This window comes from Panicum virgatum, chromosome 3N (genome assembly GCF_016808335.1).
Source record: "Panicum virgatum strain AP13 chromosome 3N, P.virgatum_v5, whole genome shotgun sequence".
Classification (NCBI taxonomy): domain Eukaryota; kingdom Viridiplantae; phylum Streptophyta; class Magnoliopsida; order Poales; family Poaceae; genus Panicum; species Panicum virgatum.
Genome location: NC_053147.1, coordinates 8,796,333 through 8,823,858, shown reverse-complemented (window position 1 = coordinate 8,823,858; position 27,526 = coordinate 8,796,333). Strand labels below are relative to the sequence as shown.

Genomic DNA, 27,526 nt, shown 5'->3' with positions numbered 1-27,526 from the left:
CGCATTCATGCCTAGTTGCTAGTTGGTTTCTGTTCACTCTACAACATAAAATAAAAATAGTTGGGGGTTCGTCCAAGATTTGAGAGAATTATTTCCTTGGCCTAATAAAAAGTTGTGATGAGTTTCTTGACCCTTTTTTTTTGAACTTGGGTATTTGGTCTCAAAACGAGTTAGTAATTTATTAGCAACAATATCTACTTTTCAGTAACTCAAATGACATGTTAGTGATTTTTGCTGGATTCAGCATGCTTAGATATGACTCCACTGAGTTTTTCACTATTTTACCATATTATTGTGATTTAAAAATAAAAAATAGATTTATAAATATCAAGAAATTATTCTACTATTGGGTAAATAAAAAAATCACGAAAATCATTTTCCAGGTTAAAAGTTAAAACCTATACTGATGTATTTGATTATAATTAGACTGTAGATCTAAATACAGGTAACGGAAGAGTCAAAAAACTAAACAAAACTCGTTTTGAAAGCTAAATAGCCAAAATTAAGAGAAAAAAGATAAAAAACTGAGCACAATTTTTTTAGGATTAAGAAAATAATTCTCTCCCAAAATTTTGGCGCTCGCTCTTAAGAGACCGGCCCACCAATCTAGGCGATCGTACAATTAGGCTCCACGCCAGTTCTCGGGCTTTTTAAAGTTCCGCGTAGAGAAAAAATGGCCTCTTAGAGTACCGATCCCTTTTTCCAGGCCTGCACAGTTATAAGGCCCACTACTGTCACTATAAGGCCCACTATTCGCGTCACAGGTCCAAGTCTGGATGACTGAATGAAGGCAGAATAAAAAAATACAGTGAAACCGGCAGCCGCATTCTATACTTCTGTCACTACTCCTTCGTTAGTTTGTTTTGATACGACATGCATTTGATCTACAACTCTACTCATTAATAATGTATATAAGCTACTACACAAAGTAATGCGAGTAGGTTCATATATGAAAAGATAAATGCACTGTAGTGACAAAAGAAACATGCTGCACAACTGCACCCGGGGTTTATGACTTTTGCATCTTTTTTTAATGATCGAATTTGAGCCTTTTCTGCGAGTACATACCAGAACTTGGAAACATAACACTTGTGCAACGTTTCAAAATTCTTGAAAACCGTTTGGTGAACGAGTTTTTACCATTTTCAATAGTTATCTCCAGTGGAAATAGCACGAACGTATAAAGGGTGAAACTGAACCTGACGCTCTGCTCAGTGCTCACGCCCTTGGCCTACTCATAGCTGCTAGTAGCATGCAGGAGGCTCAGAGCTGCTAGTCGTACTTCCTACTAAAAGGTACTAAAAATCGTTGAATCTGAAGCCAAATTCAGTAATAAATTAACTAATTAAGAAACGGAATCTGACGATCGGATGGTTGGATTTACGCTCTGAACGAATCCAAGGATCCGGATCAGGCGCTTTATCGCAGTTAGCACGACCGCAGCACTCCTCCGACCCCTCCGCATGGCGCCGTCCTCTTGTGGTCGTCCGAGTCCTCCGCATCTCACTGCCACTGTGGTTTTGTTTGGATCGGCAAGAATTCTAGTGTTCATGTTTTTCGAAAAAAAATCTCGCATACATGGTGTACTAACGATCGGATTTGCTATAGTAATGCTACAGTACTCTAATCGCGTGGTCAAAGGCCTCATTAGATTCTTCAGGGTCACTAACACAGGGGTTCTGGTGATGATTTTATAAATTAAATTTATTTGACACCAAAATTAGCCGTTAAAATATAACTATTCACTAACGTAGCGCGAACAAAAAAAGAGCCATGTTCCATGCATCCTTCCCCACAGCCGGCCGCGCTAGATGCCCACGCGCCCCAATCCAACCCCCTCGTGGCGGCGAGAGAGTACATGCAAGCACAGATCTGCAGGCACTCTGCAGTCAGTCTGCTGCAGGTCCCAATCAGACAAGACCTCACGCTGGTCAACACCACATATGGCACGCTGGATCACTGCTGGTGGCCATGTTATTCCTAGCAAGGTAGCTTAGCTAGCTCCTACTTCGCCAGTGACAGTGTAGGTCCTTCTCTGATACATACGGTAGTTCCGGCGTCGATTTGTATATATACAAAGGCTCGTCTGCTCTTCCCTCTTGTTCCTACTATCCCCTAGCTTCGGTACAGTGGTGCCGTGGTGGTTGCTGTGCAGAGTGCAGACCATCAGAGATGAGCGCCGCCACTGCTACCAGAGCTCCGGCTCCCCTAGTACGGCTGCAGCTCGCCGTGGCGGCCGTCGTCGTGGCATGGGCGTGCTGCGGCTTCCGCCCGTCGGAGGCGCAGCTGCAGGTGGGCTACTACAACGCCACCTGCCCGGGCGCCGAGACCCTCATCGAGACCATCGTCCACGCCGCCGTCCGCAAGGACGCCGGCAACGGGCCCGGCCTCATCCGCCTCTTCTTCCACGACTGCTTCGTCAGGGTACGTGCGCCATTGGCTGCCTCCTCGTTCGCACCCCGCCATCCCCCAATGCCAGCCATTCCCCAATGCCAATGCCAATTGCCCACACCTCCTCGCAGGGCTGCGACGCGTCGGTGCTGCTGGACGACCCGACGGGCACCCCGGGCAACGCGACGGTGGAGAAGACCTCGCGGCCCAACTTCCCCAGCCTCCGGGGCTTCGCCGTCATCGACCGCGCCAAGCGCGTGGTGGAGCGCCGCTGCCCCGGGACCGTCTCGTGCGCCGACATCGTCGCCTTCGCGGCGCGCGACGCGGCGCGCATCATGGGCGGGATCAGGTTCGCCATGCCGTCGGGCCGCCTCGACGGCCGCGTCTCCAGCGCCTCCGAGGCCATCGCCAACCTGCCCCCGGCCTCCTTCAACCTCACCCAGCTCGTCGCGCGCTTCGCGTCCAAGAACCTCACAGCCGCCGACATGGTCACGCTCTCCGGCGCGCACTCCATCGGCCGCTCCCACTGCTCCTCCTTCTCGGGCCGCCTCTACCCGCAGCTCGACGCGGCCATGAACGCCACGCTGGGCGCGGCGCTCCGGGGCCGGTGCCCCGCCGCCACGGGGCGGCGCGACCGCGTCGTGGACCTCGACTTCCGGACGCCGCTGCAGCTGGACAACCAGTACTACCGCAACGTGCAGACCCACGAGGCGGTGTTCACGTCGGACCAGTCGCTCGTCGACCGCAACGACACGGCGGCGCTCGTCGCGCTCTACGCCGCCAACCGGACGCTCTGGTCGCAGCAGTTCGCCGCCGCCATGGTCAAGATGGGCAGCATCGAGGTGCTCACCGGACCGCCCGGGGAGATCCGGCTCAAGTGCAACAAGGTCAACTAATCAGCACAGCACACTAGGGAAAGGAAATCATCGTCGATCGGGAACTTTCAGACAACTCAAATCAAATCAGAGCCGCCATCGATTGATCGATCCATCCACCCACCTGCATTATTCATGTGTACTTAATTGTACATGACACATATGCTGGTCATTCCTTCCATTCTGCATTGTACTTAGACAATTACCACTTGCGCGCATGATTGTGTAAGCTGTAACATATGAGGAAGAGATGGTAGAATTAATCGGCACACAACAGGATGGTCATCTGCTACTACAATGGTGGTAAATAATAGATTGCATTGCATTCTTTTCTTTTGGAAAAATGAGGAACAGCAATCCATGCATGTATCTGTCCTTCTGCCATCTGAATTGACAATCTCCTGAAGTTTCTGTTTGCATTGCCCCTAGGACGACGAACAGTCTAGTCACCAGTCACTGAGACCTCTCGCACTGCATCGCGTGTGAAAGCTAGCTAGCAAGCAGAACCGGTGGTTCTGGTAGAAGACTACCACGATCGAGCACATGAGGGAGGTAGACGGAGAGGGAGAGCCCTGCAATTTGCAAATGGCAAAGGGGCATCTCCTGCCTGGCGGGCACCTCCAGCGGCAGCGCGCGAGGCATGTTTTGTTTCCGTGTCCCTGGTCGTCTTTCCACATCGCTCGAACGAACCAAGAACATGCGCGCATGTGCCGCGGCATGGTCCTCCTCCAATTATCGGCAGCACAACACCTGCATGAACGAGCAAGTACATGGAGATGGCGCCATGGACAGACACGAGCTACAGTTTGGTGATGGCTGACGACTGATGACCCTGCTGATTGGCCTCATGTGGCAAGTTCAGACCGGCCGCCGGAAGAAGCTTCTGCTCCTGCTGCTTTTACTATTACTACGACAGTACCGGCGACTGGCGAGGTAGTTAACCGCATCGGGATCGGAGCCGGGGAATGGAGCAAAACTGTCAGCGATCGAGTCAACTAGTGCTGGGTTGCTCAGTTGCTCACTGCCAGCGCCAGCCATGCATTGACTACGATAGAATACCTGCACGACCAACCAACCATTTCTGCAATCTGTGCATCACCTCTAGCATTGTCTTTTTTACTGGAAACCTTTGCTCCAAGTTGATGGATCCTTCCTCTGCATCTTTAATCATCGCTCGATCCACGTTGCTAAACAAAACAACTGGTGGTCCCGCAAGAGGACATGGGGCGAAGGTTCTCTCCTCTGACAGCATCTGCAGCTAGCTAGCTTTACCGTGGGCTGCTGGGAAGCCAGAAAAGGTGGCTGAAGTGCTGGATGGGCAGAGGAAGAAGAATCTTCTGCTCCGTCAGAGGACAGTGCCGCTGGGGGCCTGGGGCTCGCCGTCCTCTCTCTTGGATCCTACCGCCTCATGCGCATGCATGGCGCTTGCCGCTTGGCCTGATTGAGGTTGAGAGATACAGGATACCGGCTTCTGACCCTTTTTTTTTTCTCGTTCCAGAATAATGTAGGGCACTCACTTTGGATCCTTGTGGCCCGACATGGCACGCACACATGATTGCCAAAATCATGCACATGCTCGTAACTGTGCTAGATGCCATACCTTTTTCTCCCCCCGCATTGTATAATCTGGATTTTACATGGTTCTCATATATACTTCTTCATATGGTCTGACAGTTACTCCATTGTGCCGACAAAATAATTCATCCACTCATGAATGCTTGGCATTTTCATTTTGGATGACGGCACTGTGCTAAAAAACTATAACTTTGACCACTATTTTCAATATTGAAGTATATATTGAAGCGGGATTTAATCCCGGTTTGGAACCTCCATATTTGTAGTCCCGGTTGCTACAACTGGACCCTATGGGATTTGAACTCAAAGCCTCTTAACTCGCGTATAGTTTCCTTGCCAAACCCCCCCCCCCCCTCCCTCACAAGGCATGTGAGTCTGTTGGGATGCTATTGTATTGAACTATCCTATTGACCACCTTTTAGTTCGGGTTGATAACACCAACCGGGACTAAAAGATCTTTTTTAGTCTCGGAGGATCCTTTAGTCTGAGTTGGTGTGACCAACCAAGATTAAAAGGTAACTTTTAGTCTTGGTTGGAGCCACCAACAGGGACTAAGGATAAACTTTTAGTCCCAGTAGGTGGCTTCAACCGAGACTAAAGAGCTCTCCGCTCTTAGCCGTCGGATCCGGGACTAATGCCTAGATTAGTCTCAGGCCTAACTATGATCAAGACAACCGCTAAAGACTATGATCAAGACAACCGCTAAAGATCGATGTGTAGCAGTGAAGACATCTCAAACCGATACATTTAGAAGAAATTTTTGTATGCACTGAGTACTATGACCATGCTAATTCTTAAAATGGCATCTCTTGTTGTCATCACAAGCATGAGATAAGTGTTTTTCCCCCTCACAACTGTGGCCGGTCTTTGCAAGAGTATATTCTTTTTTCCTACTTAAAAGGAACCTCTAAAATATGTACACGTTTGTGGAAATAACTTGATTATTATTTTTTAACTTCATGAACCCGCACATTACAAGCATGTCCTATGCTAATATGGTCTTGGAATCATACACCTGAGAAATGTGCATCTTACAAAAAAGGGAAACGGTTGCTCACCTGTTTTGGAGGGGAAAAAAATTCTGTGGAGGCGGGCTGCAAATCCTGCACAGTGCAGCCCCGTCTGGATGTTCGCCGCGTGGACGGGAGAGAGCATCGAACGGCACCTTCCCTTGGCTTGGCTCCGCGCTGGCGAGCTTGTTGTCACTTGGCTTGGCTTGGACGAACATTATGGCTTGGCTTCCAGTTTATTGTCGCTTGCCTTTCTCGTCAGATCGTGGCCACGAACATCACACCTCAAGAATCAAGATTGGGCGGCGAGGCCGCGCCGGGCGCTGTAGAGGGAGGGGAGGTGGCCGCGGGCGACATGGTGCGGGCCGGGAAGGAGGCGCGGCAGAGGGGAGACAACCACAGGTGATGTGGGGCCGGGCGGCCAGGTGGGGAGGAGACGCAGCGGAAGTGCAGCGGCTGCGCGCGACCGGGTCGGGCCGAGTGGGCGACGAGTAGGGCGGCTGGTCGGGGAGGCAGCAGCGGACGCGCCTGGGCGCCGACGGGTGTGGAGGCAGCAGCGACCGCGTCTGGCTGCCAGCGGGTGTGGAGGCCGATGGAAAATCCTATGTTCTGTGTTCTTTGCCGATCCTCTATTTGGTTAGATTGGGAATTGAGGCCTATTTTTTTCATAAATGTTATCATCCAGGCCCCTAATCCAGTGTTTGACACATCCTATTTCATATATTGTGCGGAGTTTATCACTCCACGAAGGTTTAAGCAAGCCAATGATTACATCAGTGTTGCAGTAGGAAGTCAGACTGAAAAGGAGGCTGCAAAGTTAATCTTTTAATCCTGAAATAACTGACAATGTTCAAGCTTAGGTTAAAAGCGATCGGGTGCTCTAACCTAAAAAGGGGAAGGGGTGAATTAGGCACTCTAAAAATCTTAATCTATGGCTCCAACTAATTTGCACAAAACTTAAACTAAAACAAGCTATCTAAATGTGCAACTACGGTTCACTTTAATGTGAAACCCTCGTTCCAAAAGAGTTTAGCAAATTATATCCAATCCTATCAAGATACTACTCTATGAAAATAAAAGCACAAATGTTGCAATATGAAATGCGGAAGCTTAAAGAAGGGATGAGAGAAACCAAACTCTCGACACGAGGATTTATCCCGTGGTTCGGATTGCTACAAAGACGTCCCTACATCCACGTTGTTGAAGCACTCATAAAGAGTATTGCTTTCCGGCAATCAAATCTCTTCCATGAACACAATCACGGTCACATTAATCACAATGTTGTCGACGCCTCTCCACACCAAGCTGGAGGGTCGTTGACGTGCCGGCGAGCCACCAATACTCCAAGGAGGCCGGCGCACCGAGATACAAGTTTGGTTCACTCTAGAACCACAGCACAATTATCTAAACCTTGCTTGATCACTCACTCAAGAGCTAACCAAGCACTAACACTCACAAAGCTTGTGCTAAGGACTAAGGATTTGATCTTTATGCTCTTGGATGGCTTGGAGGTGTTCTTGGATGTGTGTGTGATGTCTTGGGACTCCAGCAATCTTCAAATGGCCGGGGGAGCACATATATATAGACCTCCAAGTCGAACTAGCCGTTAGCAGTTTTTCTGCGTAGGCATCGGAACTTCCGGTGCAGGGGCATCGGTTCTTCCGATCACTCACAGCAACTGAAGTAGCCGTTGGCTTCCTGGCACAACTACAGCGACTCCAGGGACCATCGGTTAAACCAATGCATAGGGCGTCGGTTAAACCGGTCACACACAGTGCCAGGACTAGCCGTTGGACCTCCCACTTCTGCTGACGTCATTGCACCGACGTTATGCTCCGATGCACCATCGGTTAAACCGGTGCTGAAGACTTGGCTCCTGGGCACTTGACATCATCTCTGGAATATAGTACGTTGAATGCACCGATGCTTGACTTGACACCGTTGGTTCAACCGGTGATTCACTTCTGTCGGTACCTCTGGAATAGGGTACCCCCTCTTGCTGTGTCAAGACTCGTAGTTATCCGTAACTACGCCCAAAGGAGCTGGGTAGCCGGACCCCTGTGGTCCGACTCCATCTCACCGGACCAACGGTCTCGGACCCGCATCCCACTCGGGGACGGATCCGGTGTCACCACGTGTCCCGGAGAAGGGAGCACTCAGCCAAAACAGCCAGGGGCCCCGGACCTCCCACGGGTCCCGGACCCCCATATGCTATCCGGACCTCTCAGCAGGGAGGGAACAGACACCCCGCCTGGGGGGGGGGGTCCGGAGCCGCCACGTGTCCGCAGGCGCAGGTACGCGCGTGCGGCTGCCAAGCTTCATCGGGAAGACTTGCCCACCTACCGCATTCAATGCGGGAGACGTTAAGTGCACTCTGCCACAGCAGAGCCCGATGAGACTTTTGCCAGGCTGTACTGTTGGTTGCGTGTTACCAAGGTGCACAGTACAACCGCTGGCGCCACTCACGCCATGCGCGTTAGTCTGCTACGCCAGTTAGACACGACAACTCGGCGACAGAGTATCATAACGCCTACGCGGTAGACCCAACAGTCTACGCCGCAACCTACACTGCCACAACGGGCGCCTCGCCGATGGGACAGGAGAAGACCCCCTCGGTTAGAGAGTCTATAAGACGATGAAGCGTATCCGACAAGAGATTCTCCATCACTGTAGCACCATTGGTGTCTATTTAGTATAGTATACATCCTTGTTGGGCCCACCTGTCGGGGTCCAACGCCTGTGTACGCGCCCTCCTTGCTCTTTAAAAGGGAGACGTCCGTTAGAGAAGGACTCAAGTCCGAAAAGGGACTAGAGGCAGAGGATAGACTCGTCCACAGACTCAAGAGCAATACTACTCCCAGTGGACGTAGGGTATTACGCTCCGGCGGCCCGAACCACTATAAAAGCCCCGAGTGTTCATGTGTTCTCGTCCGAAGAGTAGATCTGAGGTATCGCTGGCACTTCCCCGAGTAACCACCCTTAGGGATTAGGCGAGTGAACTACACCACCCGGTTGTGGCCCCCCTCGTAGAGCCACGACATCTTCTTTTTTTACTTGATCTCCAGAGGCGCTCAGTCTTGCACTAATGCCAGGGCGTCGGATCTTCCGACAACCATCGGATGCACCGATGCTATAGGCATCGATTCTTCCGGTGCTACTGGTTTCTGCAGAACTCGTCCAATTCACCGTTTCTTAGAGTTCTTTCTTCGTGTTTTGCTTTGTATGACATTTTTACTTCATCCCTGGGATCTAGAAATATTCACTTAATAAAAGCATTAGTCCCATTAATTGCGTTGTCATACGATCATCAAAATCACTCGAAATGGCATAAATGGTGCCATGTTCGTTACACAGGTGAACCGACAATGGAGATGCCAGAGCTTAACTTTCCATTTAGCACACAAACTTTCATTGAAAGCATAGTTCCTCTGTGTAAAGACTACTTTGTCAAGCAGATACAGTGACCGTGTAGTTTCCCCTTGCTTATCAAGGTGGCTTTCAGTTGACAACATTGCAGCATTTAATTGTTTCTGTGTTCTTTTTAAAGTGAACAAAGCTGTTAGTCAGTGTTTGTTGCTGCAATATCAAGTTCTCAAATTGTACAATGTAAGTATATATTACAAAAGAGAGATTACTCTGAGTATAGAGATGCGTGAGCAGAGAAATCTAGCTTATAGCAATTTTTGACAAATATGATGCCTTGAGACATGAGCTCTCATGTTTATTGCTTAAGATTTAGATAATAGGTTTCCTATACTGCTGTCTGATGCCTATTGCTGCTGCTGATTTAGACAATAGGTTAAATATGTAGCTTCTCCATTGCAGTTTGAATACCTATATGTCAAACTTGTTGCAATCCCTTTAGATAAACTTACAGCATTCTACTTGCAGCATGCATTCACACTCTAGCAGTCTTCAAAATGACTTGTCCAACTTTCAGTAGTTCAAAAAGTCTGAACTCAAATTGGACAACTTAAGCAATGAATGAACTCAGCCCAATTGATTTAGTCAAGCATTGGATTAAACTCATTCCCAAATGATTTAGTTAAGCATGGATGATTAAACTAATCATCTTGGAAGTGACTTGGTTGATGGGAATAAATCAACCTAATTGAGTGATGGTTTCAGAAATATTCTAGTTATTATACCAAAACATGCTTTTGTAATTCAGTTTAGAGCGATCCGTGTGTTGGCTATTAACCCAATCCCACCATTTTACGCATCAATAAGGCAAGCGAAGGCAGATGAGATGAGGGCACAATAAGCCTTTCTCCTGCGTCGAAACCCTGGGATCCTTCAGCTTCCATGGCACCTCCTCCTCCTTCTTCCATGGTGGTGCCGATGTACCTAGCGGTAGGGTCATCGTCCTTCTGGGACCCTTCACCTCCTACCATGGTGGCGGCGTCCAAGGGGTTTGGGTTTGCACCCACGAAGAGGCGCGATATTTGCGGACACTATCTGATGGGGTAGCCAATCGTGGCAACGAGCTGAAAGCCGAGCTGTATTGCCTTTGCCAAGCCAAGGAAAGGATCCCTTCGATGCTCTCTCCTGTCCACGCGTCAAAGATCAAGACGGGGCTGCACTGTGCAGGGTTTGTAGCCCGCCTCCACAGAATTTTTAAATTTTACTAGGGCCTGCTGGGAATCCATCGTCATCTCATTTGTTAGAACCAGCTATAGGTATCCTTTTTTATGGAGATCATCATTGTTATGACATGGTGCATTTGGAAGGAAAGGAATGGTTGGCTCTTCTAGGGTATCTGTCCTTCAGTTCAAAGTTGCAGGGCACACTTCTTCAAGGAATTCAATTTCTCATTCTCAAATCAAACAGCTCTCGTTCTCTAGCTATTGCAGAATTGGCTCAACGCTTTGTAATCCCTGCATTTTGGTTTTGTTTTTCTTTTGCTTAGTTTGGTTTCCTCCTTTTCCTTCACTTTTTCCTTCCCTCTCTCATTGTTGTTTCCTTTGTAATATAATCCTGAAACCTTTTTTCTATAGTTTTATTTAATTTCTGTAGAGGCTTGCCCCCTCTAGTTTCCTCAAAGTTATTGAAGTTCTTTGGACAAAAATGATTTTTCATTAGTCTTTTTGAGCTTTTTTGGGCCAGTTGCCATTATTCGTTTTCTTGCGAGGAGGGTGTATCCTGTGCAAAAAAAGAGAATATTTCTTTTTACAAAAAAACTACATGACTCTGCCGTTGAGCCGGGTTTGGGATTTGAAACCACTTAGGCCTAGGAGGTTCATGCAATATTGAGCCCAACAGAAGAATGAGCCTAGACAAATTATTGAGTGGGCCAAGCTCTTCACACACTCTGGAGTCACAAATTTCCCTCCGCAACAAAGAAACAAAACGAGCAACCCTCCAAAGAAAAAAAAAAGAGCAATCCCTCAAAAAAGAAAATAAAAAGAGAACAAAAGAGGTTCCAAGCTGTCTTAGCCCTCTCATCTGAAATGGGAAACTGTGTAGATTGCAAGAAATAGATATGTTCTCTTAGTCGACTCGTCCATGTTGTCTAGCATAATAAGACCATGTTTGGTTTCTAAAATCCCCTGAGCTAATTTAAGTCCCTGGGCTAAAACTTTTAGACCCACCCTGTTTGGTTTCAGAAACTAGAGAGTCTAAAGATCATTAAATGAAGCTGTCAAAAAACAAAACTGCCCCTCATGCATCCAAAGCACATCTGCCCCTCCCCATTGGCCGCAGCCGGATTCGGCGGCCCTCCTCGCTCCCTCCTTGGCCGCCGGCGGCGGCGGCTCCCCTGCGCCACCCTCCTCCGAGTGCCGGCCGCGGCGGGCGAACCCCGGCAGCAGAGTGGCCAGGCCCCCGGCGGCGCGCCGAGCTCAGCCGTGGCCCTCCGTAGCTCGCACCGAGCTCGGATGCGGGCTGTCGGTGGTGGCGGTTGGTAGCGCGGGCGACGTCGGCGGGGATCTAGGGTTGGGTGGGGGGGCGCAGGAGAGGGGGGGCGGTTGGCGGCTGGGGTCGGTCGGCGGCGGCGGTTGGCAGCACGGGCAGCGGTCGGCGGCGCGGGCGGCGGTCGGCGCAGAGGAGGGGAGGAACGGGTTGGGAGGGGTCACGGGTGACGGTGGTGGTGGGGAGGGGTGGGGCCCGCAAGGGGTATGGTGGAATTTGAGTCTAAAAGACCCAAAAAGCTCTTCAAGAGGGTCTTTTTCTTCTTTAGACTACAACCACCTTTTAGAGTCTAAAAGACTCTCCAGTTTGGATTTTTAGACTCATAAGACTCAGGAACTTATGGAAAAGACCCATGAAATAAACACCACCTAAAGCGGCTGCTCCCACCATAATTTGGTCTCAAAGTTGAGTTAACACCTTATATATAGCTGATTCTCAAACAAATGAGCTTCACACATATAAGTTTACTAGTCAAAAGCAATCTGAACAAAGTTTTAAATAAATTTTGCAACATGACAATAAAATATTGCTGTCATGGTTACAACAAAACACATCAATTGCTACCTTGTGAGCTGCGGGTGTGAGGCTTCTAATTAAACAGTGCTTTTGTCAAAATTACATGTTAATAAAAAATCAAAGGAAAATCTCAAAAGAATAAATGTTGTGACCATTCAAAGAGTTCTAGAAAAAAAATCCAAGGTGGTGAAGAATTTAAAATTCCATAAAAAGGGGTAGTTCCAACAAGAATCGTGCGCGCACTAGTCAAGACTAAAAAAATCAGCTGGTTGGGGGTGGGGGGGGGGGGGGGGTTGGATAGTCTCCAAATTAATAAACCCACATCTATATTTTCCCAATTCGTGAGTACTATTCAATGTGTCTTGTGAAACCTTCTGCTAACCTCCGAAGTATAAAGCTTAAAACACTTAAACCTCTATTTCTATATCTGTAAAAATCATCCGCTTAATTATTTTAGCTTTGTTCCTGTTGCAATAGGTTAGTATCGACATATCAGTGACATCTATCACGGTATATATTTTTGTGATTTGATTTGAATATTAATTTAATTAACATAAAATTCAATGCATTTTCGGATTACAAGCTAATTAATTTTTTAAATCATGTGTGACATGCACGTGCGTTTATGCTAGTCCTAGAAAGAGTTGACCTATAACATTGATCAAAAACTCAAAATTGATCTTGGCAAATGCGTCCCTGCCTATAGCGAGGTCCTTTTCAACTTGTAATACAATCATTTTTTTCACACTTGCTCGTACCGAATTGCTCTGTCAACTTCCCTCAGCAAGTTGTTGCACCAACATCAATCAAGTTTAATTTTATTTTATTTCTTAGGCATTTGCTCATAGCAAATTACTGCATCAACGTACTTTAATTTCTTTTAAAAAATTCCTGCATCATCTGCAATGAGGTTTCCTTTTTTATTTTCAAAGACACTGAAGGTTTCAAGCCTGTTGCATATTAGTATTCTAAAGCTCTACAACTTCGTCAGAAAAAGTTCTCTGGAATGCCTACCCGGCCGGATCTGACTTAGGGGAGGGATATATAGCCTGTTAAAACGCTGAAGGTTTACCAGGGGCAGGTTTAATTTAATTTGTTGCTTGCATTGAATATAGCACCAAGTTGACTTTGGTTTTGTACTCTTCTCACCTGTTCATATGTACTCGGTCGTTGTGCTAAGGCCGGCTACGTGCAGTTAGGTTGTAAACATTGTGGGCATCGGAAGCAGTAGAAACCGGGTCATAGCACTACTGCCGGCATCTATAAAACCTATATAGTTGGTCTCCACTAAAGATTTCTCTTAATATGCAAGCTGTCCACCTCAGCAATGCACTATCACATGCAATTAAAATCCACTATGTTTTTTTGCCGATTTTCGGTGAATGTTGCCATGCAATCACCTTAATATTTCTACTTTCAAATTTCACCCCAGTCCGTCCGCCCGTCCTGCAACGTTGGTTTCGATTTTTTTTTTCGAGTGGGGTCCACCTTATCTCGCCTCTCCATTATAGAAGTCGTAATCAACTATTGCCATGTCAGTGTAGGGTCTACTCCTATTGCCGAAGTCGGCCACCAGCATTGTGGTCGCCCTAATGATAACATAATCCATATGATCACCAGATCGATCTCTTTGACTTGGTGCTATGAGAGACAAATGTAAACGATGGAAAGTGAAAGAAACTCTTTTTTAAATAAAAGATGGTCGACAGAAACTCTTCAAATTGCAATCAAACAGATGCACGCACGGCTTTGATTTGTCCCGGTCATGCGGTATCGACCATGCCAATAATAATCTGAATAACATCAGAAACTTTTACTTCGTCGAGAAGAATTTTCTCAAGCAAACCTTCCGATCGATCGACGTCGTTTTCGTTAAACAACTCTGCTTTGCAAATCATTTGCTGCTACAACAAAGTTAGGCAACATTAGGTAGACGGTGACATTTATATTTAGACCACACTGTCGGCTGCTTTCTCCTCTCTATGCCTTACTCTTACCAGTTCTTACAGCTGTACCATGCATCACAACATCAAAGTCAAAATTGCCTGCATGGTTCATCGAGCACCGTCCATCGGTCCTCATCAAGATTCGTGATGCAGCCGTACTTCTGTGCTACTAGGTCCACTGACACGGTTCTTGCAATGCAAGCGTTTGATATTTGAGGAACAAGTTGCTACTTGTTAGCTAGGTTGATGCGTATGCAATGCAAGGACACACCACAAGTTGTTACTTAATTATTAGGTTGATGCATGCGTAAGGAGGCTGCGTTGCATTATTTGGGCATTGGCAATGGCAGGATTTGGGTCTTATTCTCACGTGTTGACTCGGTGCACAATCAAGCTATCCATCCCCAACTGCTACCACCATGCATGCATGCGCTCCCTGTATATATAAATAGAGATCCAGCAGCTGCGCAACTCCTCATCGATCTCAATTCTAATCACCATCTCTTTCGAGCTCAAAGCAGCGCCTCGATCTACAACTTCAGAGAATCGGAGTAGCATCTGACTGATCAAACAATCCTTCGTGTTCATCATGAGGTCAACGTGGTTGGCCTTTGCCTTGGCGGCGCTCGCCGTTGCCTCGTCGGCGCACGCCTCGCCGTCACTGGCGGTCGGGTTCTACAAGGACTCGTGCCCGCGGGCCGAGGACATCGTGCGGAACGCCGTTCGCCGCGCCCTCGAGCGTGAACCGGGCCTCGGCGCCGGCCTCATCCGGATGCACTTCCACGACTGCTTCGTCCGCGGCTGCGACGCCTCCATCCTCATCAACTCCACGCCGGACCACCAGGCCGAGAAGGACTCCGTCGCCAACAACCCCAGCATGCGCGGCTTCGAGGTCATCGACGACGCCAAGGCCGCCCTCGAGGCGCAGTGCCCGCGCACCGTCTCCTGCGCCGACGTCGTCGCCTTCGCGGCGCGCGACGGGGCCTACCTCGCCGGCGGCGTCGGGTACGAGGTCCCCTCCGGGCGGCGCGACGGCTGCGTCTCCAACGCCGACGAGGTGCTCGACAACAACGTCCCCGGACCGACCGACCTCGTCGACGAGCTCGTCGAGAGCTTCAGGCGCAAGGGCCTCTCCGCCGACGACATGGTCACGCTCTCCGGCGCGCACACCATCGGCCGCTCCCACTGCTCCTCCTTCACGCAGCGCCTCTACAACTTCAGCGGTCAGCTGGGCCAGGCCGACCCGTCCATCGACCCCGCCTACACCGAGCACCTCAAGCAGCGGTGCCCGTGGCCGTCCAGCGACGACCAGATGGACCCCACGGTGGTGCCGCTCGACCCCGTCACGCCGGCGACCTTCGACAACCAGTACTTCAAGAACGTGCTCGCGCACGAGGTCGTGCTCACCTCCGACCAGACGCTGCTCGACAGCCCCAATACGGCGGGGATCGTGGAGTACCACGCTGCCGCCGAGGATGAATGGAAGGCCAAGTTCGCCGCGGCTATGGTGAAGATGGGAAACATCGAGGTGCTTACCGGCGACGAGGGGGAGATCAGGGAGAAGTGCTTCGTCGTCAACAGCTACTAGTAGTCAAGTAGTCATTGCAACCTCGATCTAGAGCTTTGAACGGGCCACCACTTCCAACCATCGGATTGATTTATTTTCTTATTAATTTTATGTAATCATCTTCCATATTCATCAGCCGTGCTCTTGAAATAATTTTTTTGTCAATTTTGGTTATGTCTTTTTTATGTCATACATTACAAACCAATGTTCATTTTTTAAATAAAATATATAGCGGTTCTCGAACTTGTCTTAGAGTGTCATCTAGATCCATAAACTCTCAAAATGCATTTTTAGATCCCTAAACTTGTCCGGAGTTGTTATTCTAGTCCCTAAATTCTTAAGATGCATTTTCAGGTCCCCAAACTTGTCTCACCATGTCGTTTCAGTCCGTAAACTCTCAAAGCGAATTTTCATATCTATGAAAATTGCCATTAGTTAATTGTACTTAAAATGGACTGTTTATTTAACTATTTTTCAGTCGATTCATTTAGAAATCTTAACACTAATAACATTTTAATTCTGAATTCGCTGCTTATTAGTCATATATCATGGGTTAACCTAGATCATTTGATTTCAACTATGGATATTATAGTTGCCGTTTAACATGGAAATATCAATGTTAATCCTGAATATTTCCTACTAACTATTTATACTTTGAATGCGCTTTGTATAAATTTATTAAGATAATTTGTTACCATTCTCAATAAAAAAATCAAAATAGCAATTTTATTAAATTTAAAGTAGCAAAAAAATTTCATTAACTTAAAGTTGCAAAATATTATTTGTATTATGTTAAATTAAAAATAGCATCCTGAAAGTTTTGGGATCTGCATGATACCGCGGGACAAGTTTATAGAACTAAAAATGTATTTGAGAGTTTGTGATCTTTTGCCTTTTTCTTTGTGGCACTCCCTATGCAATGGTTTTCTCTAATACTCTCTACTATGCAATCTAGGGCTATACTGGTGCATGCATTTTAGACGGACCAGACAAACGTTCCAGCCTTCATCACATTGATGAAGCTAACGCCATCGTTTACACGTGCCACTTCTAGGGGCGGACCCAATGAGTGGGGCGGGTATGCCTTGACATACCTAAATTTTTGACCCACTCAGAAAAAAATATTCCCATCCCAATTCTAAGTCCAAGCCCCCTAGGAGGCCAAGGAACCCGCCTCCCCCCCCACCCCCCGTTGCCTCTGACTCCCTCCGAAGCTGCCCGCACCCAGCGCCCCAGGTGGACACGAGACGCGACACACGCTATCGGCGCCTGGCCGCCTGCTCGGCTGCTCCGGCGCGCCACCCCGCCGCCCGGAGGGGGCCTCCTCCACCTTGCCTTCCCGTCTGGCGACGCCTCCTTCGGATCCTGGTTTGTTCTCTTCTCCCCAATTCCTCAATCCCCATCCAGATCAGGCGCCCTAACCCTACAACCGCCGCCCCCTCCCTGGCTCCCTGCAAGACTTCGCCGCCCCCTCCGTGCAGGTCGAAGTGGTGGCGCCCCCGGCTGCCCTGCCCCCTGCAGGCCGGCGCCCCTGCTGCCGTGAGGCCGACGCCCCTATAGCCATGTTCGCAGCTCCTTAAGGCTGAAGGTTTGTTCAAATCTCTCTATTCTAAATTTCTTCTATACGGTACATGATTTGAGCCACATGACATGTTAGCTTAGTACGTATATCACATTATTGATGCAATCACTCTTGTTAATGTGGCAAAAAATAGAATGCGGTAATTAAGGACTAATGGTTGAGAACAATTCCTTGAAAGAGTTGCTTTGTCACATTCGTTGACCGGAATATTTTCTTTGAGGTGGATGAAAATGACATAATCGAGACTTCCATAAGCATTAGAAATTGTAGACCAGACAAGTAGCTTTTGTTTTCATTTGAACTAGTATGTTTGAAGTATTTGTATTATATTTATGCAATTTTGGTATTTAACCGTTGAATTTAAGATTTAGAATGTAAATTATATTCTTGGTAACTGAATTTCTCGGTGAAGTTTAAATTTTATTACCGAATTATATATGGACCATACCTTATTGCAAGTGGGAAAAAATGTCAGTGGCATATTCTCTCTGAAATCCTAGGTTCACTACTAGTTACTTCTATCGTCCAAATTGCTTTATTTTTCTAATTAACTAGTAGAGGTGCACGTGCCACAATCACATATTTAAAGAATAATTATATTAAAAATAATATAGATTTAAAGAGTAATTATATTTAAAAATAACATGAGACTCAAAATTTGATGATATAACAAAGTAAAGTTGTATTACATCGATCGATTACTAAAACAACTAAATTCTACTAAAAAAACTAATTGCGGACCGCAAAGTGCATCAAGAAGGTACGTACGCTATGTGGGTACACCTAGAAGGCTAGGTAAAAAATAGAAGTGAAGCAGCACAAGGAAAGATTTGGAATTTTGGAAGGTACAAGGAGCGTAATTTGCGCCGGTGACGTTAAAATTGTTGAGCGAGAATAAATCCAAATAAATAGAAAGAGGTTCCTGCGGTGATTGCCAAGAAAAAGGAATAATTAATCCAAATGAATGGAAAGAGGTGTCATTGCCAATCCAAAACAAATGGAAAGAGAGGTGTCGGCCGTGTCAATCAAAACTAATGGAAAGAGTCATCGCTGATTGCTAAAAGGGAGGAATTGCCAATCCAAATAATTGGAAAGTGTTATGCGGGTAGGGTGGGTGGGTATGGTAGAGTTTTTGTGTAAAAAATATTAGCTTTTTGGTAGAAACATTTTTCTTCTATCAAAAATGGGTCTCCATCCTCTTTCGTCAAACTTTTTGTCCTGATAAGTGGAACTTCCGTGAGAGGTACGGTAGGCCTAATTTTGGTGAAAAAGGATTTCAATTGTTTTAATTTTTATAGTATAGAATAGATTTTATAGTATAGATAGATAGATTCTATGTACTCGTCAATCGTGTTGTCAAATATTTCAACAGTAGCCCAGCCGCTCTCTGCTTTGGCCCAGCCCACGAATGTGAAGGAAACTCTTCACACACGACGGGCCGCGCAGGCCGCCGGATCACCGAACGTCGTCGCTCTGCTGGTTGGACTTTCCGTTTCTTCTTTCCCCACGCCTGGGAGCGGCGAGCAGGGACCTCAGAGGGAGCGGCGCCGCCCGCCAATTGTTCGTCGGGCGCTTCGCCGCCGGCGAGTGTCCGATAGGTACGCTCGTCCATTCCGTTCTGTTCGCTCCCTGCTGCGCGAAATCGAACAACCAAACCCCTAACATATGGTATTTGTATTCGGATCTGAGTCTGACCATGATTTTACCTACTAAATTCGATCTGTCTCCGCCCCTGCCTAGAATGCGATTGGAGCGTTGGCACAGCTGATTGATGGGATTTTAGAAAATCCTTCAGCGGCAGGTGGGGGCTTGGGCGGAAGGGCATCCCTTATCCCTAGTCTTCTCTGTTCTGCCGCCACATTCTGTTATGCGCGAGCCCTATGTTGTTTTGGACTACTGTAATATATGCTTAAACAGTTTGTAGTACTATATTTCTGATTGAAATGTAAAAATAGAACTCCAATCGTTGCGCTTTGCATATTTACCATTCTAAATGTTAACATCGTAAAATTGGGACTCCAAACATGTGTCTCTTTGATTATAATGCCATTTGGTGTATTTCCCATCTTTGCTGTTTTCTTTTACATGTATTTGGGGTGTGAAAAGTCCCTTGTACCCGCATCGCTGCTGGGGGCGGGGAACGCCGCCGTCCTGGGCGCTGGGCGGGGAACGCCGTCGAGCTCCTCCCGGGTCAGCCGGGCTGCGAAGCTGCTGGCGATGTGGTGGTCCTCGTTGACGATCCGGCTGTCCTCGGGCAGGAACAACCTGTCGTCCCTGACTTCCTGTCGTCGGCGGAAGCAAGCACCTGGCCCTCCTGAGGCTGCACGTGGACGACGAACATGGCGAGCTCACCGCCGGCCACCTCGGCCAAGGCAGCGAGGACGAGAAGGAATGGGGCAAGGAGAACACTGAGAGCTCGGAGCTTCCCATTGCTACTTCGCTGACCGCCTGACCATGCTGCGCTGTGAGGATTTCAAGCATCGAGTTGTCAGACCATGCTGAGTTGTCAGACTGCCAAAATATTCTGTCCTACTAATAATGTCAAATTGCAGCTGCTTGGACTAGTCTTAGTCTACTATAACAACGTCTCCAATGATCAGATCACAACACAACAAGCATTTACAAAGATGCAGCAGGGGCGCACTGAGAATTCAGAAATCATCAGAACATGGTGCAAGTACGGGGCAGGGCGTGGAGGAGGGGCAGGCGTGGAGGAGGGGCGGCGGCTGGCGGAACGATGGAGACGGCACTGGTCTAGGTCACGATCAGAGAAGATGAGGATACGATGTGCGCTGTGCAGTCCAAACGAGAAGTCCATGCTGGGCAAAAGGGTCTTTTCATCTGCCAAATACCTGAAAAGAATACTCCCTCCGTCCCTAAATAACTGTCGCTTTCGCTTCCCGAGAAAAAAACTTTGATTAATTTTATATAAAAATATATTAACATTTATGATACATAATTAATATCATTATCTTTTAATCTAGTTTTTAACAAATTTATTTGGAGATACAAATGTTGCACGTTTTTTCTATAAATCGAGTCAAATTTATGGCACGCACACCGACGACGATAGTTAAAAAGGGACAGAGGGAGTAGAAGAAAAGATGAGAAATACCCTAAATTGCAGTATAATCAAGAGGTTGATGTTTGGAGTACCAATTTTACAATGTTAACGTTTGAAATGGCAAATATACAAAGCGCAGTGATTGGAGTCCTAAAACTGCGATTTTCTCAACTACTTATAACCCCAACCCAAAGAATTTATTCTAGAGCTTTTATCTCATTTTTTGGAGAATTTCTCAAGAACACAATCACACAGCATAGGGGTGGGATGTTACCTGTGAGGCAACTATAGTAAGTAGAAAATGCTAGTTCGATTCTATGATGGCTAAGGTTCAATATATTTTTTATTCCAGTAGTTAGTTTATTTAAGCTGTTAGTAGAGTAGAGAGTCCTCTACATAAGCTTAAGGAGAACTGTATCAGATTATAAAGCTGTAAACGAATTGAAAGCCTGAACTATCGCTCCTTCATCATCTGACATCATTCTTGTCATGATGATAGGTTGATAGGGGATGAGCCCCCAACGCCTGCACAAGGGAGAAGCATCCTCCAACTTTTGGCTATTTCCTACAGTTGATAACCAAAGTCATACTCCATAACTATGTGTTGACATTCAAATTTTAGTTAACATTGTCTAAAACAGAATCTTGTTTTATATTTTGTTCATCAATTATTTGTGTGATGATACTTCATGCACAATTGTATGTGTTCTGTGAAAGAATGGGTCGCTCAAAGTTTTACCCTGAAATGTGCTAATAAACATGTCCTTTGAACCAGCTAAATGCACACCAAACTACTAAGATTGTTATCTTTATCTTTTGGCAGGTACTCAGCCATGGTGTTTCTTGAGGCGGAGATGTCATGGAATGTGTTGATCTCACCTTGCCAGCTGGACCGCAAGGGCCTCCTGCTCCGTAAGGCTATCATTGTGCGTCTTCTGGAGGATGTTACGAATAGGAGGGCTTCCAAGGAGCATGGGTACTACATTGCCGTCAATCAGCTGAAGGCGATATCTGAAGGGAAAGTGCGTGAGCTAACTGGAGATGTTCTGTTCCCAGTTACGTTCACCTGCATAACGCAGAAGCCTATGAAGGGTGAGGTCATGGTTGGATACGTGGATAGGATCCTCAAGCATGGTGTGTTTCTCAAATCTGGACCCATCGAGAGCATCTTCATGGCTGAGAAGTCGATGAGCGACTACAAGTACATTGGTGGGGAGAACCCGATCTTCATGAATGAACACTCGAAGCTGGAGAAGGTCGCTGCCGTGCGTTTCAAGGTCATGGGGTTCCGTTGGATGGAAGCCGACCGCCAATTCCAGCTTCTTGCTACAATAGCTGGTGACTTTCTCGGGCCTCTGTGAACTGCTTCCACAGGTTAAATGCGATTCCGATGTACATTGCCCAATTAGATGGTTGATGGATGGGCCGATCTGTGTTAGAATGAACTTTGCATCCTGTAGTTTCTCTGTAGTGGCAACACATGGCCGATGTCTTATCTGACGGTAATGCTATCCACTGATGCCAGACATTTGGCTCCGTGGTTTTGACATTGTCAGTATACTTTGACGAGCCAGTGTTGCCATGGATATTCACCTTTCTGTGATTGCTTGCAAGTGCACGCTACTTGGTGTTCCCTGATCTGTCAGTGATTGGATTTGCATATGTATTGCTTCTTGATTTGCATATTTTGCATGGCATGTTGATTCATTCATACTTCCATTTACCTAAACCCCTCTCATATTTAACTCACCTTTTTTTGCGTTATACTTAACTCACCACATGAATCTCACCAGTTTGGCTAGACTTGAATCTCGCCAGTTCACATGGCGAAATTAAATATCGTTTTAATCTCGCCGGCCCTCGAGCCATCTGGAAAGCGGAATAAGTTCTGCAGAATCTTTATTCCGGCAATTATTTTAAAAACACAATTTAAAAATAAAACATAAAACTCCATAAAAGAGGCCCGTCGTTATACTCGGCCACTCGGCTGAGTTGGTTTGGGCTAGCACATGGGTTTGCGAAGCATTGGCCCAAAGAATTGGAGGCCCCGTTCTGGCCTCTTTTTTTTTCCTTGCCCAGAACAATCAGCTTGTTTTTTTATTTCTTTTTAGGCCCCGTTTAGTTCCTAAAAATTTTCACCCAAAAATTTTCACCTCCCATTTGAACACATGTATGAAGCACTAAATGTAATTAAATAATAAAACTAATTACACGACGAGACGAATCTTTTGAGCCTAATTAGTGCATGATTAGCCATAAGTGCTACAGTAACCCACATGTGCTAATGATGTGGTGAAAGGCCTCAAAAGATTCATCTCGTGGTTTCCAAGTGAGTTCTGAAATTAGTTTTTTAATTAGTGTCCGAAAAGCCCTCCCGACATCTGGTCAAAGTGCTGACGTGACATCCAAAAATTTTTGGGGGAAGGAACTAAACGCGCCCTTAAAGAAAGGCACCCATTAATTTTCAACGCATACATGCAATTCAGGTCGGAGACGAGCCCGTCGCGGCGGCCGCCGGGCATGGCGAACGCGAACGCGAGGACGTCGGCTTTCCGTTAAATTTTCTGATTTCCGTCCGTTTCTGCAGCCCGTTTGCAGCCCGTATATCCCATTTTCGCTCCTTTTCCCGGTTGTTCTGCTTCCACTCATGTTTCCCGTAATAAAATATGAAAACGAAGACGGTTGAAGGGTTTTCTCGCCTATTCCTGTCTGTTTTCATCCCTAGGTATAGAGGATGAGATATAGAGTATGATGTGTGCGAGAAAAATTTGTATAGAGGAGAGAATCTCGATAACCAGAATAGAATATTCTTTTTATAGGATAAAAATAGAGTATGACCAGTGGGGACAACTTTATTAGCCATGTTGGGAATTGGGATGATGCCAATCGCACGGCAAGAGCGCGTCTGGCGGAAGTGCCGATTCCATCACTTCTCGCTTTGCATGTGCGTCTTCTGCAGCCTGTTTGGTGGGAGGCTTTTAAATAAACAAGCCCTATAACTCGTGCATTGCAATAGGTACTATAATAGACCAATATAAGATCACCAACTTTGTGCTTTTTAATTTCGGGTGCAAGTCGTACTGTGATCGTACGAGATATTGATTGTCTGGGTTTCGATTAGGATTCCGATTGATTTATTTAGGTTCCGATTCGAATTCCAATCTACGGACCAATAAGAAATCATTGCTTGCTTTAGAAATAGTAGAGATAAATATAGAGATAGTGATAAAGATAGAGATAGAGATGTAAGGGAAGACTACAATACTGCACCTGCTTGTATGTATATATGTTGTTTGAACAAAAACATAAACTACAAACACATCTAAAAATAGCGGAATTACAAAACATAAATTAATTTGACAATTTTGACACCCGCCGTCAAGTCACAGCGGATCAAATGCTACAAACTAGTAAGGAGACCCGTGCAAATAGCGCGGGTACCTAGCATCTTTTATGCCAACATTTGAGTTTTTACTTTAAAATAAATATTTTATATTTTTAATATAAATATAATTTTTTATTGCTGGCCAGCTATGTAATTTTTTATTTTTTAATTATGGTGATAAATTATCTTTGGGGTTTAAAAACATCTAGCTGAGTGTCTACTGTATATAATAATTAGAATTTAGTTTTGAATTTGAATCGAAACATTAAAAAGAATTGGATGCGACCTCTCAAGTCACGTATCTAAATGTCTCTTTTATTTTCTTTGTTCTCCAAGCTCCCCTTGTCTCATAGTTGCAGCACTTTTTAATTATTAAGAATCGTGCACCATCACCAACAATTTTGTTGTTACGCTTGCAAAAAAAAAAACTCTCTTCTAGACACTTCACATTTGTAGTCTATACCTTCCCAAACACCCAATTGCAGCTCTATCATTCATCATTTGTTCTCTAAATTTTTAGTTCTTGGACAACCATTGATCACAATTCTACGCAGAAAGACATCACCGTCTCACTGCTTTTCATTATTATTAGTGGTAATCACCATACCTCAATGGCAATGACAGTGTAGACTAAGTTAGGGTGATAGTCGTTCCAACAACTGTGTTGGGATCGTGTCGTGGTTATGATGTAGTGCTATCATTTGATCCTTATCTCTGTAACTAGTTATCATTGCGCTTTCTAAGTCTAGCGACTCTCATCGCTTTGTAGATCGAAGTCTTTTCTTAGTTATTGCTGCTTTTCCTTCTACCTCTTGTGTATTTACTTTCTATTTTCTCCTATGCAGCTAAACTTTTTCTTAGCGAACCGAACCTATCATTCTTAGTTGACATCACCTTCACAAAATAATATGACTAATCCTGCCTTTTTTCTCTCTCTCCTTTTGTGTTGGTGATGCTTTTTCCCTGTAAGTTTTTATTATTAAGTTATGGTGCTTTTATCCATGGTTGTCCTGATTCTCTCTAAATTGCACACTGCCTTATTTTCTTTTAGTTTAGAATTACTCCATGAAAAGCTAGATTGCCAGCAATCTAATTACAGCTAGAGTCACTTCTTTGCAGCATCACCATCCGTAGTGGTGTTTAAGATATTAACATTATGATGAAGGTCACATCTAGGCTTAGCAGATGCTATTGTTTAGCTGCTACTTAGCACTGTTTATTTTGTAACATTTATTTGTAACATTTATCTTCATTTATTTGCTGGTAGGTTTATTAGAAGAAAAACATGCATCTTTGCACTGTTCTTCAAATTCACAATTTAGTAAATTGTAACACTCGTGTTTTGTTTCATATGTTTTTTCACCTTGAGTTGTTTGATGTTGCACCCGCATGTGAAGGTCTTTAGCTTGCTGCTTCCAGTCCAGATGTTGGTGTTGACACCCAAAATTGTCACAGTTCAGATTTGCTGGACAATTTGGACAGATCGATCAGACCTGTCATATAAACCGGTTAGGCTGGCCATAACAACTTTATCAAATTGTCAAATTGACTTCACCATTTCTTAGATCACATTGAGACGATCAAAATGCATATATAGAATGTCCAATTTGGAGTCAGGATGAGGAAGTTATGCCTACCGGAAGATCTGCACCCCGGTCTGACCTATCAGACCGGTTCAGGGCGGTCAGACCGGTTCGGAGACCGGTCAGACCGGTCCAAAACGCCCAATCCGAGTTAGGAGTTGTATTTTGACATGAGTTTGTTAGGGTTTCGACTTCTGATGGGAACAGATCTCCCGACCCTATATATATGAAGGGCCACGGTCGATTGAGGGTAATCCCAATCAATTCACACATTTATCATTTACTTTTTACCTCTAAACCCTATATATGAAGGGTCACGGCCGACTGAAGGTAATCCTAATCGACTCACACATTTATCCTTTACTTTTTACCTCTAAACCCTAACTTTTCCAACCCCATATTGTTCTTCGCTTGTCTCTATGACGTCCGATGGCGTTCTGAGTGGCCTGCCAACCTCAGAGCAACCCTAGCTCCAATAGCTCCGACGGGTCCCTCCCGAGCTTGTGGTTTTAGGTTTTCTATCGTCTCCCTGGGGCACCAGTCTGACCGGGCCGCATAACCAGTATGATCGGTCTGTGCAGAGAGGCTATTAGTGTTGATCGATTTGATGATCTTGCTGTGCGTTCTTGCGCATTCGAGTGTGTCATCAGAATTTGTGTCAACAGTTGGACATCGCTGGCTGGTGAGTTCCTCTATCATAAAAGTGACAATTTTTATGTAGTTTGTTATTTTCTGTGACACCAACAACTACTCATGCAAGACTATACCCATGTGGTAAACTGGTTATAAAAGCAACAAAATAAGGTGCACCAGTAGTGGTTGTGCCCGAAGATGTGGAAGTGCTAATAGGGTGAGGTCTGTGCTCTATTCTTTGAGCATGTTATTGTGAACATCGGAGTGGATGCATATGACATTTTGGTTACACCATTGTCATATCTCTATTTCGTGCTATTTTGCTGGATCACTAGTAGCATGCCATATATAGATGGAGATGCATTCACATAGATCAAAACTGTATCATGTAGAGAATTATTGGCTAGGCTACTGCTAACAACTCCAGTGAGAGAACAATATGTGTTTTGCCTTAACTTGTAGCCTACTTCAAACACTTTTGCAATGAGGTTTCCAAGCTGTGTAGTTCGATATATAATTGTCTAGCTTTCTCCTGTTCATTTACTTGCAATTCAGCAGCATCGAAGCCTGCTAAGATATAGTAGCGGGTGATATTGATAAAGAAAAATAATGGTAGGTGATATCTATAGTCTATCTCTCCTCAATACGAAAAAATAATCTGATTAGAAAATAAGTTTATATAGTGCATGGCTCCTCTCTCGTCATCAATGTGGAATGTAATCTAATCAGAAAATAATATGTACATAATTTCTAGTCTCTCTCCTATTGTTGTAACGGACATGTACCTTTTATTTCTATTTTTCTAATTCATAAATATTTAGTGAGACTCAGATTAGTCTATATATTTATTAGTTTTATTTGACACGGACTCTTTAGATTAATCTAAATTGTTAGATCTTAATAAAATCCAACGGTGTATATCTTTTTTTTTAATTAACGTGGGAATTTCTAGACCCTCTCGGCGAATGTGGTGGCTGCTTTTAACACTATTATATTAAGATAACTAGCGGGGTGACCCACACATTTGCGCGGCTAGTATTGATATTTTAAATATATCTCATATTTTTTATCTAATTATTATTTATAAATTTAAATCTTTCTCATCACATGTTATTTGCTTCAGTAATCAAGAGTGCTTCTCTACTGCTAGTATCCTATAAATATGCACGATATGTAGCTTGATATGCAAAACGATAGATAGATTTATATATAGATAAAAATATATTTTAATGGCATTGGTGGGTAATTTATAAACATACATATGGATATTTTAGGCTAATTTTTTCGTAATGGCAGTGGTGGGTAATTTTAGTTTTTCTATTTTTCTTCGATTAACGTGGGAATTTTTAGGCCTTGAGAGCGAACGTGGAGGCTCCGTTTGTTGGCTAAATAATAAGATAATAGATAGATAAATGAAGTGCAAAGAGAGTGCAACAACAAAGCGATCGATTTGCAACGTATGCAGATTTCAGGCAGCTCTATCGGTCGT

General features: G+C 45.5%; 3 protein-coding genes across 6 annotated transcripts; all 3 read left to right on the top strand.

Moving 5' to 3' along the window:
• Nucleotides 1–2,068: 2,068 nt before the first annotated feature.
• Nucleotides 2,069–3,631, top strand: LOC120664178 (peroxidase 5-like). Its single transcript, XM_039943234.1, has 2 exons — nucleotides 2,069–2,424; nucleotides 2,523–3,631. Exons 1-2 carry the CDS (start codon nucleotides 2,173–2,175, stop codon nucleotides 3,285–3,287), a joined length of 1,017 nt encoding a protein of 338 aa, XP_039799168.1. The 5' UTR covers nucleotides 2,069–2,172; the 3' UTR covers nucleotides 3,288–3,631.
• An 11,077-nt stretch (nucleotides 3,632–14,708) lies between these two features.
• LOC120667346 (peroxidase 5-like) lies at nucleotides 14,709–15,949 on the top strand. Its single transcript, XM_039947441.1, has one exon. It carries the CDS (start codon nucleotides 14,813–14,815, stop codon nucleotides 15,809–15,811), a length of 999 nt encoding a protein of 332 aa, XP_039803375.1. The 5' UTR covers nucleotides 14,709–14,812; the 3' UTR covers nucleotides 15,812–15,949.
• Nucleotides 15,950–16,974: 1,025 nt separating this feature from the next.
• LOC120664176 (DNA-directed RNA polymerase V subunit 7-like) lies at nucleotides 16,975–22,098 on the top strand. 4 transcript variants are annotated; one of them, XM_039943232.1, is made up of 4 exons: nucleotides 16,975–17,158; nucleotides 17,249–17,378; nucleotides 20,936–21,019; nucleotides 21,260–22,098. In XM_039943232.1, the coding sequence occupies exon 4, from the start codon at nucleotides 21,270–21,272 to the stop codon at nucleotides 21,795–21,797; it is 528 nt and encodes a 175-aa protein (XP_039799166.1). In that variant the 5' UTR covers nucleotides 16,975–17,158; nucleotides 17,249–17,378; nucleotides 20,936–21,019; nucleotides 21,260–21,269; the 3' UTR covers nucleotides 21,798–22,098. The 4 variants fall into 4 exon arrangements, with proteins under 4 accessions (XP_039799166.1, XP_039799165.1, XP_039799164.1 ...); XM_039943231.1 differs by lacking the exon at nucleotides 20,936–21,019 and having other exon boundaries at nucleotides 16,976–17,158; XM_039943233.1 differs by lacking the exons at nucleotides 16,975–17,158; nucleotides 17,249–17,378 and adding an exon at nucleotides 18,821–18,970.
• Nucleotides 22,099–27,526: the final 5,428 nt, after the last annotated feature.